This window comes from Thamnophis sirtalis, unplaced genomic scaffold (assembly GCF_051295495.1).
Source record: "Thamnophis sirtalis isolate CommonGarterSnake01/CBP01778 unplaced genomic scaffold, rThaSir2_p1.2 scaffold_2, whole genome shotgun sequence".
Classification (NCBI taxonomy): domain Eukaryota; kingdom Metazoa; phylum Chordata; class Lepidosauria; order Squamata; family Natricidae; genus Thamnophis; species Thamnophis sirtalis.
In genome coordinates, this window is record NW_028261382.1 from 105,734,241 (window position 1) to 105,747,119 (window position 12,879).

At 39.5% G+C, this 12,879-nt stretch overlaps 3 protein-coding genes across 3 annotated transcripts; all 3 read left to right on the plus strand.

The window, feature by feature from the left end:
• Positions 1-320: 320 nt before the first annotated feature.
• LOC148049082 (mas-related G protein-coupled receptor member H-like) lies at positions 321-1,225 on the plus strand. Its single transcript, XM_087703547.1, has one exon. The coding sequence runs from the start codon at positions 350-352 to the stop codon at positions 1,223-1,225; it is 876 nt and encodes a 291-aa protein (XP_087559673.1). The 5' UTR covers positions 321-349.
• A 5,287-nt stretch (positions 1,226-6,512) lies between these two features.
• On the plus strand, positions 6,513-7,445 carry LOC106549659 (mas-related G protein-coupled receptor member H-like). Its single transcript, XM_014067366.2, has one exon. It carries the CDS (start codon positions 6,513-6,515, stop codon positions 7,443-7,445), a length of 933 nt encoding a protein of 310 aa, XP_013922841.2.
• A 3,470-nt stretch (positions 7,446-10,915) lies between these two features.
• On the plus strand, positions 10,916-11,848 carry LOC106549660 (mas-related G protein-coupled receptor member H-like). Its single transcript, XM_087703818.1, has one exon. The coding sequence runs from the start codon at positions 10,916-10,918 to the stop codon at positions 11,846-11,848; it is 933 nt and encodes a 310-aa protein (XP_087559944.1).
• The last annotated feature ends 1,031 nt before the right edge of the window (positions 11,849-12,879 follow it).

Genomic DNA, 12,879 nt, shown 5'->3' on the forward strand with positions numbered 1-12,879 from the left:
CACTGTTCTTGATCCAAGTGACAGCTTGTCCCAGTAAAGGTTTCTGTAAGTTATGCCTCATTTTGCTGTTTATAGAAGAGGCCCTCTTCATCTGTTTTTGTTGTGTTGTTGCTGTTGTTGCTGTTGTTGTTGTTGTTGTTGTTATTGAGATGACAATATGATAATTATGGAGGAATGATTTAATCCCCTCCTCTCTCTTTTCTTCCAATAGGAACTTCCATTTGAAAAGCAAAGATTCTTGCTGCACTACAAAAATCTCTTGATGGATTTCAGCCTGAAATACTAGAGCAGAATATTCAGAGTGTTTTATTTGAGATTATTTGTCAATTATTTAGATGAGCACAAAAATATGTATATTTATATTATCATAAAAGCTATCATATTCATCATCTGCTCTATTGGAATCCCGTTAAACGGAATTGTTATTTGGCTTCTTGGATTTCGAATTAAGAGAAAACCTTTCACTGTGTTGATTCTTAATTTAGCAATTGCTGACTTTGTCTTTCTTGTAATTTGGGAAATAATTTGCATTTGTTATTTTCTAAATTATATACATTTTATAACATTAGGAAGTCCCCAGATAATCCTCATTTATCTTTCCGACATCTTCTATGTCAACGGTCTCTTTCTTCTGGCAGCCATCAGCATTGACCGGTGTGTGTGTGTCCTCTTTCCAATCTGGCATCGCTGTTCCCGGCCAAAATATTTGTCCCCTGTTGTGTGTGTCCTCAGTTGGATCTGCTCTTGCCTCCTGATTGGAATTCTGAACATTATGCAATTTGTATTTAATTATGCTGGCTTCGCAAATCTCTATTTGGTTGTGACTGCCGTGCTTTGCTTTCCATCGATTATAATTTCGACTCTGATCCTATTTGTCAAAATATGTCTTAAACCGAAACAGATCAAACGTAGACAACTGTTAGTGATGACTCTCATTACTCTTCTCTGTTTCCTTATTTTTAATCTTCCATTAAATATTTTGGGGTTGTATGCTCTTTATTCGTACATGTCATTTTATTTTCAAGAATTTAACTTGTATTACTTGATGATTTTGGGTGGTTCCCTAAACAGCACTTTTAACCCAGTGATCTATTATCTGGTTGGGAGAAAGAGACGAGCTCAGACCAGGGAGAGCATCAAGGTCCTTTTTCAAAGAGTCTTCAAGGAAGATGAAGCTCCTGAAAGCAGAGAGATATCTACAAACAGAGTTTCAACCCCTCTGTAAAAATGTAGTTTTAACTTGTTTCTAATCTTAGCCATTGCTCGACTACAAAAATGTGTCTCTTGCTACAAAAATAAAATGTGAACTTATTTTGTTTCCATCGAAAAAGTATGTTGTCAGAGTTCATCTTGAAGACTGGGGAAAGGTGTGGAAAGCAAGAAGGATCCCTCCAGTGCTATAAACGAACTACTCAGAACCATGTCAAAAATTATGAAAATGATGGTACCATAACTTAAACTATTTTGCAATTGAGGTCCATGATACAGGGCTATAACAAACGTCTCTCTAACTGATGACCTGGGAGGGGCTGCATCCTTAGCAGAGGTGGTATTTAGCAGGTGCTGACCAGTTCTGGAGAATCGGTGATGGAAATTTTTAGTAGTTCGGAGAACTGGTAAATACCACCTATGACTGGCTCCGCTCCCCATCTATCCTCTGCCTCCCGAGTCCCAGCAGATTGGGAGGGAATGGAGATTTTGCAGTATCCTTTCCCTGCCACGCCCACCAAGCCATGCCACATTCACCAAGCCACACCCACAGAACCGATAGTAAAAAACGTTGAGTCCCCCTCTGTGGACAACCATGAATTGGATGACTGAGAATTTCTACAGACTACTGGAAGAAGTGCCTTTGCTTTCTTTCATAGGGTCCCTCGCTATCGGTGTCTGTTGGCAGCTCCAAGGGCTCCTGCTGGGCCACAACAGGCCACTATGTGAAACCAATGACTACAGTAATGAGAACAATAACGGCAGCAAGACTGTTGGTGGCGCAATACTGGAAGAAGGAAGATTTGCCTACAACTCAAGAATGGACATTGAAAGTTACAAACCTAGCCGAGATGGCTAAAATATCGGCATATCTTAAAGATCATTCAAATGAGAGATATAAACGAGACTGGAAAAAATGGATTGACTATATACAAAACAAATATGGGACTAAGAAATTCCAGATTGCCTATGCTTAAGATTAGGAATAATCTAAACTGCTCAAAGTTAGCGCAACAGGAAGAAGCTGAGTTCAATGTAGAGATGTTATTAACTTCTTTTCTTTCTTTTTTTTTCTTTTGTCATAATATATTTTAGACTGTGTTTGTTAAAATCTATACCGTGTACGGGCTCTGGGAAGTCGGGGGGGGGAGGGAGGGGGGGAGGGGGGTGTTAGGGGGGAGGGGAGGGAGGGGGGATATATAGTATGTGTTAGATTTCAAGGTAACGCGATTGCACATGTATACTGTTGCTCTTTAATTTCACTGTAAAAATAGGACAAGCTGAATATATTAACATATAGTAGAAATACACTGAAGGGAGGAGTAACGGGATAGAAGAAAGAGGGGTAGAGAGGGTGGGAGAGAGGATTGGAGGGAGGGTGAAAGGAAGGGAGGGAGTGTACTGGGAGAGAGGAGTGGTAGAGGGGGAGGGGAAATAGGATAGAGGGAAATGATGGAGGGAAGATGGAAAGTTGGAGGGGGGCGAAAGAAAGGGTGTATGGAGGGTCGAAGAGGTATATTGGGTTTCTATTTTGGGGGGGTATTGTTGACAAGAGGAATGGCTGTGTTTATTGTTTAATGTTATATGGCCCCGGTTATGCACAGTATATATGTGACTGTATGAAAATGAAAAATGGAAAATAAAAACACATTTACGACAAAAAAAAAAGTAATGAGAACAAAGCCAGCGGAAATATCTGGATAGAATTCTGCTCAGTCTCTAATGGTGACAGCAATCTTATCAAATAGACTACACAAATTGAGAAGGAAGGGAAGGAGGGAGGGACAGATAAGCAGATCTTGTTACGTTCTCATAAATGAAATAGTATCTAATCTTTTTATCTTGCATAATCAATATGAGCATCAAGTCACCAGACAATCTGGTTCTTGCTTTTTCAAGATAATCACCAACGGTAGAATGAGGAGGCTGCCCAAGAACTTTGGCTATCAAGTCCAGTTCTGAAGGAGAACTGAAGAAACTTCTTGGCTGAGAAGCAAAAATGTTTTCAAAGAAAAAACAATGAAAGTCCAGTTGCCTTTTAGGAAAGAACCTTTAGGGGATGGTCAGAAAGGCATCCTCAGGGAAGGATGTTAAGCATCATCATCCCCCTCCTCATATTTTTAATGATCAAAGAGAGGAAACTGACCCTAATGAACAGATAGTATCAAAACAAGAGAAGAGACTGCGTTTTGAACGACTGTGATCAGCTGCGTCTCTTCTGCAATGGTCAGAGTCCCATTTATCAGTTGAGAAATCCAACAGTCAGGGAAGTTTTGTTCTTTCATCTTCTCATATCAATCAGCAAATAGTCTCTTTAATCAGAGCATCTTCAAAGGAATATACTACAAACCTGCCTTCTATTGAGGACCTGTATGCTGCACGAGTCAAAAAGAAGGCCGTGAAAATATCTACAGACCCCTCGCATCCGGGACATAAATTCTTTCAACTCCTACCCTCAAAACAACGCTATAGAGCAATGCACACCAAGACAACTAGACACAAGGACAGTTTTTCCCCTGAATGCCATCACTCTGCTAAACAAATAATTCCCTCACCACTGTCAAACTATTCACTAAGGCTGCATTATTATTACTATTAGTCTTCTCATCATTCCTATCACCCATCTCCTCCCACTTATGACTGCAGGATTTTAACTTTGTTGCTTGCATCCTTGTGATTTATATTGATATTGATTTTGTTTCCTGATTGCTTATTTGTACCCCATGACTATCATTAAGTGCTGTACCTTATGATTCTTGATGAATGTATCTTGTCTTTTTATGTACACTGAGCGCATCTGCACCAAAGACAAATTCCTTGTGTGTCCAATCACACTTGGCCAATAAAGAATTCTACTCTACTCTACTCTACTCTACTCTACTCTACTCTACTCTACTCTACTCTACTCTACTCTACTCTACTCTACTCTATCCCCCTTCCCCTGTTCTATTGTATCCCCCTTCCCCTTCCCTTCCCTATTCTATTCTATTCCTCTTCACCTTCACCTTCCTTATTCTATTCTATTCTATCCTATCCTATCCCCCTCCCCCTGTTCTATTCTATTCCCATTCGCCTTCACCTTCCTTTTTCTATTCTGTTCTATTCTATTTCTAATTTGGACAATAATTTCCCCTGTTCTCCAAAAGCTTTGTTTATAAAACTTTTGGAGAACATTTTCTGAACAGTTCTTCAAAATTTAACTCTGTCTGACTTGTCTGTCTGGGTTCTTTTGCCCCAGCAGGCTCAAGGCAACTTTCTCTTTTCTACACTGACTGTCAGGGATTATCTTAGACAGACCAAGGCTCACATCATGGTGTCACATGGTGCTAGATTCTGATTAGACAAGGCACAGAGCATGTGTGCATCTTTTAGACTTTCTCATGCCAAAAGGAAATGCTCTTCATGTTTTCCGCAGATGGATGTGTGTAGCGCTGAATCCTCAACTCTTTTATAAAAACTCCTTTGAAGACATCAACTCAGCTTTTACTTCCAGGTGTGTCAAATTCTGCCAGCAATTCTTTGAACTTTGCAACTTGAGATAGGATGGATGGACTTTCCTCCTATTAATTAATTAAAGTCCTAAATAGGACTTTAAGACATTTTGCTTGCAGGTCCTGCCATCCCTGATCCCTTCAGCCCTCAATATTGTGAGACAATAATCTTCCACTCCCCAACTTTGAAGACTTCGGACTATCAATTTCAGGTATGTTATAATTTTGGAAGGTTTAATTAGACCCAGGGATATGCAATGAGAGTAATAGCCATTCCTTCTGTACCTGTGTATTTCTATACCTGATACGTATATGTTGATTGTCATAGCACTGTCAGTTGAGGTTTCCTGGTTCATTCATTTTTCCAACCAACTTTTAGCCATCATGATAGAAAAATAGAAGTATGTCAGACGAAAACAAACCTGACCTTGAACCGAATATCAAGGGAATAAGGTATTTCTTTAGTTTACCCATAATTGTTTTTCATCAGGGAAACTTCCAGTTCATCACAGAAAGTTTGCACACACACAAACAGGAAATCTTATATACTTAAATAATGAAGGAGAGAAGCATCCTAGAACTAAGGAGTAATTTCCTTACACTGAAAACGATTAACCAGGGGAACAACTTGCCTCTAGAAGTTGTGGGTGCTCCATCATTACAGGTTTTTAAGAAGAGACTGGACAGCCACTTGTCTGAAATCATATAGGGTCTCCTACTTGAGCAGGGGCTGGACTAGAAGATCTCTAAGGTCCATCCCAAATTGTATCATTGTTATTCTGTTACTTAAGTAGACCAAAGTGTGGAGTGGATGTGTTCTTTCCCTTTTTTGGGAAGTATCTGTAGCTCTACAAAATGTGTAAGCTGCCCATTTCTTTCTAAACAGGAATTTTTCACCCATATCATCTCCTAACTCCTGGTGTCATGTCATAGTTTATTTTCTCTATTATCTATTATGTTATCAATTATTAGCTGCCCTTACACTCTGGGCGCCATAACAGGAACAAGTATTGGGAAAAATGCTTCTTTGCGTAATTACTAATTTTTGCTTTGACATTGCTGAATTTCAGTACAGTAAAAACATCCAACACAATCCAATGCCAAATACATTTTCAGGTATTCGTTGAGAAGCATAGATGGAGCAAAACATTATATTTTTCCTCCTTGCATGTGGCAATAAACAGTTCAAGGAGTTGGTTCATTGCTGCAGCCATATAACTCAACCTATTCATAGGGTTAGAATTGAACAAGAATAGAATAACAGAGTTGGAAGGGGCCTTGTAGTTCTTCTAGTCCAACTCTCTGATCAAGCAGGACATCCTATATCATTCCAGACAAATGGTTGTCAATCTCTTTAAAACCTGCAGTGTTGGAGCACTGAAACTTCTGAAGATGAGCCTTTCCATTGATTAATTGTTCTGTCAGGAAACTTCTCCTTAATTTCCAGGTTGGTTGATAAATCTCCTTGATAAATTTCCATCCTTTGCTTTTTGTCCTGCCTTCAGGTGCTTTGGAGAACAGGTTGGCTTTGTCTTCTTTGTGGCAATCCCTTAGATCAGGGGTGTCAAATTCACGTTGTCACATGGTGTATCACAAATTTTTCCCCTTTCGCTAAGCCAGGGGTTTGGGGCTGGCCAGTGTATGCTGCGTCTGGCCTGTGGGCCGTGAGTTTGACACCCCTTTCTTAGATAGTGGAAGCTATGACAATATTGGTATTATTTAGGGGACAAGAATGACTGAATCCACTCTTCTTTACTTTGTCCTAATAGGAGCTTCCACTTAAAAAGATTGTCAGAGGATTACAAAAGCTTAATGATGAATTCCAGCCCAGGGGATTTGGATGCTACACACAACTATTATAGGTATAACAATACCAGTGATTCATATAAGTACAAAGAAGAGACCAACCTTTTACATCTAGGATGGATTCTTTGGCTAGTAATTACTTTAATTACCTGTTGTATTGGATTGATGGGCAATGGCTACATCATTTGGCTACTTGGCTTACAGATTAAGAGAAACAGTTTCACCACATTCATCCTTAACTTGGCCATTGCAGACTTTGGGTACCTCACATCTGCATTTATATATAGTATTTCTCCATTTATCTATTTTGAAGGAAGCGAAATTTTCTACCGCTTCTGTGCTTATTTTGCCCACGTGATGTACATCAATGCAAACTTTCTTCTGACGGCCATCAGTATCGACCGGTGTGTTTGTGTCCTCTTCCCAATCTGGCATCGCTGTTCCCGGCCAAAACATTTGTCCTCCATGGTGTGTATCCTCCTGTGGATCTCCTCTTTCCTCCTGGGTGGAATTATGAGTATTATGGAGGTCTTTGGAAATTACATACCCCTCAATTTCCATTTCCTTGTGAATGCTATAGTTTGCCTTCCATTGATCACAATCTCTACTGTGGTCCTTTTCATCAAAGTGTGTCTTAAATTGAAGCAAAAGAATCAGGGTCGGCTTTTACTGATGATTTTAATTACTCTTCTCTGTTTCCTCATCCTGGCCTTTCCATTAAGTGTTTTTGCGGTGATTTGTACTTTTTCTAGTAATGAAGCTGTGAATGAACTGGAACATTGGATTTGGTGTAGCTTACTCTTTTCCTGCCTAAATAGCAGTATTAATCCGGTGATTTATTTTCTAGTTGGGAGAAAAAAAGGAGCTCAGTCCAAGGAGAGCATGAAGGCCATTTTGCAAAAGGTCTTCAAAGAAGGTGAAGTTACTGGAGAGAGGTAGAAGAGCTGAAACCCATTTACAAGACCTCTGTGCTTCCTTCTGAGTAGCAGTCAACCATATTGCTACTGGAGGTTGTATTCTGATAGGTGGAACCAAATCTCTTTAAACATATTGGCTTGTTCATCTGAATACATAGAAAGGATTGCATTTCAAGCAATGTCTACATTAGTCCACAACTATTGCTTTGCAGGAAATGAACTGCATGATATTTATAAAATATTCAGCTTATTTTGCTTTCTAGAAATAAGATTGTTAGAAATAGAAGGAAAGCTCCAACCATACCTGTTGCTTCCTGATGTCACCTAAAGACAGCTAATATATGAAATGAATCAACCATGAGTAAAATTAAAACAGAACCGGTTAGAAACCGGTTCAAATTCCACGTTAAGGCTTTAACCTCTTACTAAAATGGAAAACAGCAAGAGATACAATTTATAAGCATATTTCATGCCTTGGCAGCAGCAGGAGTAAAAAATAGAACACAGGAAAATCTTAAATCAGGTCACTAAAAAAGTGCCAGGGTTCCAAATAGCATCTGAAAGTAAATCAAAGTCCAAAGCAAAATATTGTTCAAAGTTCCAATTTATTAGAAGAGCCATGTTGGCACTTCTGGGAAAACCCAAATCTGAAAGCTTCCTGGTTTTCCACATCCAGTTGAAAGTTCAAGATCTTTCCCCCACACCCACAAGTCCATCCCATGGCCCAATCTTCCACTGCCATGCTGGTAATTCCATCCATCCAGTTCCAGTCAGGTGCAAAGGTGCAGAGACAAAGGATGACCTTGGCTTTCTGGAAAGAATGTTGTTATGGCTACATAGAATGTAACATCTTACCTCCTAACCCCCTCCCACTTTCCCACAATAGAAAATGCATAGTAGAATAATAGAAAGTGTGGCAGGCCAAATACCCAAAAGAAAAGATGGCTGCAGGCCTGACAGAAAGGATGGAAAGATGGCTAGTTAAGCAGGAAAGCACAGGTGTGAACAAAAAATCCTTTGCAATTCTACAAATCTGCAAGGAGAGTCTTCTCTTAAAGGTTCTTGGTGCTTTCTGGGCTTGATTGCTCAGAGCAAAATATATTCAACCCCTCCCCTCCCCAAGAAAGTCCATTTGCCTTTTCAAAAAGCACCTATGGGGGATGATCATAAAGGCAACCCCAGGCAAGGATCTTAAGCTTCATTATCCCGGTCCTCATAGTTCTAATGACCAAAGAGGTGAAATGAACATTAAACAGAAGATAGAATCAAAACAAAAGAACAGACTGTACAGTTGAATCATTGTTATCAGCTGGCTCTCATCCTCAGTGGTCAAAGTGCCATTTATCAGCTGAGAAATCCAACTGTCGGGGAAGTTTTATTATTTGGTTTCCTCACATCCATCAGCAAACAGTCTACTTCAATCAAAGAGTCTTAAAAGAAATATAACCTGGAGAACAATTTCTCCTATTCACAAAAAGCTTTCTTTATAAGGAGATGCTACATTTCTCCAAAATTTAACTTTGTCTGCCTTGGCTTTTGGTTCCCTTGCCCTAGCAGGCTGAAGTCAACTTTCTCTCTTTTACACTGACCGTTGACGATTATCTTGGACAGAAAAGGATCAAATCTTGTATCACATGGTGGTAGATTCTGATTAGACAGGACACAGAATATATATGGATCTTCCTTTCTCATGCCAGAAGCAAAAGCATGTTTTCTTCAGGGGATCGATCCTCACCTATGTTGAACGCTGTTCCTTTTTATAAAAGCACCTCTGAAGATTTCTGCTCAGGTTCTACTTCCAGGTATAGCCAAATCTGCAGACAATTTTTTGAACCTTATAACTCAAGACAGGGTGAATGGACTTCCCTTCTGTCAATGAACTTCATCTGTATAGGATTTAAAGACATTTTTTCCTTCAAGTCCTGCCATCCTGCAGACCCCAAGTATGAAATAATAACCTTCTAGTCACCAACTTTGAAGAGTTTGGACCGTCACTTTCAGGTATGTTATAATTTTGGAAGGTTTAATTAGAGCCTAATGTTATGTAAATAGTGTAATAGCCGTTCCTTTAATAGCTGTACATTTTTATAAGTAATATTGCATGGCAAAATGTTTTTTTCTCTCTCATATTTATATGTTGACAGTCACATTAATCTCAGTTGAGGTTTCCTCGGATTTTCCAACCTACTTTTAACCGTCACGCAAAACAATACAAGTCTAAATTGTCTGGAACCCAAGTTCAAGGGAGTAAGATGTTTCCTGAACTTATCCATAATAGTTTTTCATCAGTTTTGGCTCTTCAGTTTTTTATGAAATTCATCCCCCCCCCCCCTTTTCTGGGTTTGTGTGTGTGTAAAGTTCTAGTTAATCATCGAAGGTTTTCACCCAAATGTACAGGAAATCTTCTATGCTTAACTCGTGAAGGAGAGAACCAACCTAGAACTAAGAAGAAATTTACTGATGAGAACAATTAAACACTGGAAGAGCCTCCAAACGTTGTGACTGGTTCTTCCACCGCTATTATTTTTATTCTGTTACTTAAGTAGACCAAAATGGGGTTCGTATGTGTATTTTCCCTTCTTTAAAAGTATCTCTAGCTCTAAAAAATGTGTAAGCTGCTCATTTCTCCCTTAGAAAGGAATTTTCTCCTCATATTATCTCCTAACTCCTAGTTTCAAGTCATAGATATATTTTCTTATGACTATCTCTTATCATCTCTGTTATACTCCAGGCATCATATCACTATAACAAGAACAAGCATTGGGAAAAATGCTTTCTTAACATAAATATTAATTTCTGCAGTCGCTCACATTTTAAATGTTACAGTGCAACAGTGACAAAGTGGCAGAGAGGACATTGCTGAATTTCAGTACAGTAAAAACATCCAATCCAATCCAATACCAAAATCATTTTCAGATATAAAAGCATGGATAAAGCAACATTCCCCTTAGATTTAGAAATAAACAGTTCATGGAGTTGGCTCATTACTGCAGCCACATCACTCAAGCTATTCACAGAAAAAGTAGAATAACAGAGTTGGAAGGTCTTTGGGGGTCTTCTAGTCCAACTCCCTGATCAAGCAGGAGATCCTATACCATTCACATATCTTCTTTATGGAAAACCCTTACATACTGGAAGATAGGGTAATCATGGTATTATTTAAGACAGGGAACCCCAACCTGTGGTACATGACCTGTTGATGGTCCACAGTCCATTAGGAACTGGGCCAAAGTACATGCATGCAATTACAAAGCGGCATTTGTGAAAGCAGCATGCCTCTACACAAAACCATCCCCACTTCCCCCCCCCCTCCCCATTGCCTTCACCCCCTCCGCTGGTTCCCTGAGCCAGAAAGACCACTGGTTTAGGAGATAGGAGTAGCTGGAAAGATCACTGATTTAGGAGAGAGGAATGACCGAATTCACTCTTCTTTCTTTTCTTCTAATAGGAACTTCCAGACAAAAAGATTGTCAAGAGATTTACAAAAGCGTAATGATGAATTCCAGCCTGGGAGAGTTGAATGCTATACAGGACAATTATGAATATAACAATACCAATGACTCATATGTGCATGCAGAAGGAAACACCTATTTTGTTTTACGATGGAATGTGTGGCTAAGCATTTCTTTCATTACCTGTTGTATTGGATTGGTGGGCAATGGCTACATCATCTGGCTACTTGGCTTCCAGATTAAGAGGAACTGTTTCACCACATTCATCCTTAACTTGGCTGTTTCAGACTTTGGTTATATCACATGTGCATTTATAGATTGTATCAATTTCTTTACCAAGTTTCAAGGAGAGAAGATTTACTGCCACTTCTTTGTCTATTTCATCAGAGTGATGTTCATCGATACAAACTTTCTTCTGGCGGCCATCAGCATTGACCGGTGTGTGGCTATCCTCTTCCCTATCTGGCATCACTGTTCCCGGCCAAAACATTTATCTTCTGCTGTCTGTGCTTTCCTCTGGATCTCTTCTTTTCTCCTGAGTGCAATGATGAGCGTTATGGAAATCTTTCTAGAATACGAACTGGCCATTCTCCATTTCCTTCTGACCGGTATAATTTGCCTTCCATTGATCACAATCTCTACTGTGGTCCTTTTCATCAAAGTGTGTCTTAAACCAAAACAGAAAAATAAGGGTCGGCTTTTACTGATAATTTTAATTACTCTTCTCTGTTTCCTCATCCTTGACTTTCCATTATGTCTCTTCGGATTGATTATTAGCTTTTCAAATACCAAATTTGACACTCAACTGGTATACTGGATGATGTGTGTTATGCTGTTTTCCTGCCTAAATAGCAGTATTAACCCAGTGATCTACTTTCTAGTTGGGAGAAAAAAAGGAGCTCAGTCCAAGGAGAGCATGAAGGCCATTTTGCAAAAGGTCTTCAAAGAAGGAGAAGCTACTGGAGGGAGATAGAAGAGCTGAAACCCACTTACAAGACCTCTGTTCTCTCTTCTGAGTAGCAATGAATAACTTGCACTTGAGGCTGTCATCTTATAGGTGGGACCAAATCTCTTTGAAAATTTTGGCTCTTTCATCTGAATAGACTTATAGAGAATTGTAAAAGATGTCTACATCTATTGGAAGAAATGTCCTTCTGGGTTCAGCTCCAAGTGGGGAAAAAGACACTGGAAACATGGAGGCTGCTTGGGAAGATGGTTTAATGGTGGACAGGATCACATGGTTTGAGGTCCTGAACAGAAAAGGTGGATCCAGATGTTGGGTGAAGAAGAAAAAGAGAGGAGAAGAAGGGGCTTGCTGTGTTTTTTATACTCTGTTCGGCCCCACCTCTCTGTTTCCTGCTCTTGTGTAAGAAATGAATTCTGATTGGTTTTCAGGCTCCCATGGGACCATGGAGGAGCAACTGTCTTGAGCCCAAGTTTGGTTGAGCATTGCATTTTCCCAGGTGTCCTGTGGTGAGATGGTTAAAGGGCTAATACTATCATGCCTTATTCCCATCACCCAGCAGCTGAAGGGGAAACCCTTTGTTATGTAGAATAGATGGATTCAGGCATTTTAATGGCCCATTAAGGAAAGTGGGGGCTATTAAGAGTGAGTCTGTTTTGTGCCTAAAAACATGTTTCTCCATTTCTGATCCAGGGAAATATGTTCTCCTTTTTCAATATTTTCCAGGATATTTCATTTTTCTAGGAGAGGGCTGGGTGCTAACTTCTTACGCATCAATCCACAACTAATGCTGTGTAGGACATGAACTGCATGATGCTTATTTTGCTTTCTAGAAATAAGATTGTTACAAATTCAGGGGAAGCACCAACCACACCTGCTGCTTCCAGAAGTCACCTAAAAACAGTTAATTCCAGAGATGAAGCAACAATAAGAAAAAATAAGATAGAACCAGTCAGAAACCAGTTCAAATTCAGTACTGAATCTTAAGGCTTTAAACTGTTCCTAAAAAGAGGAAATAACAAGAGAGTCTATTTTCAAGC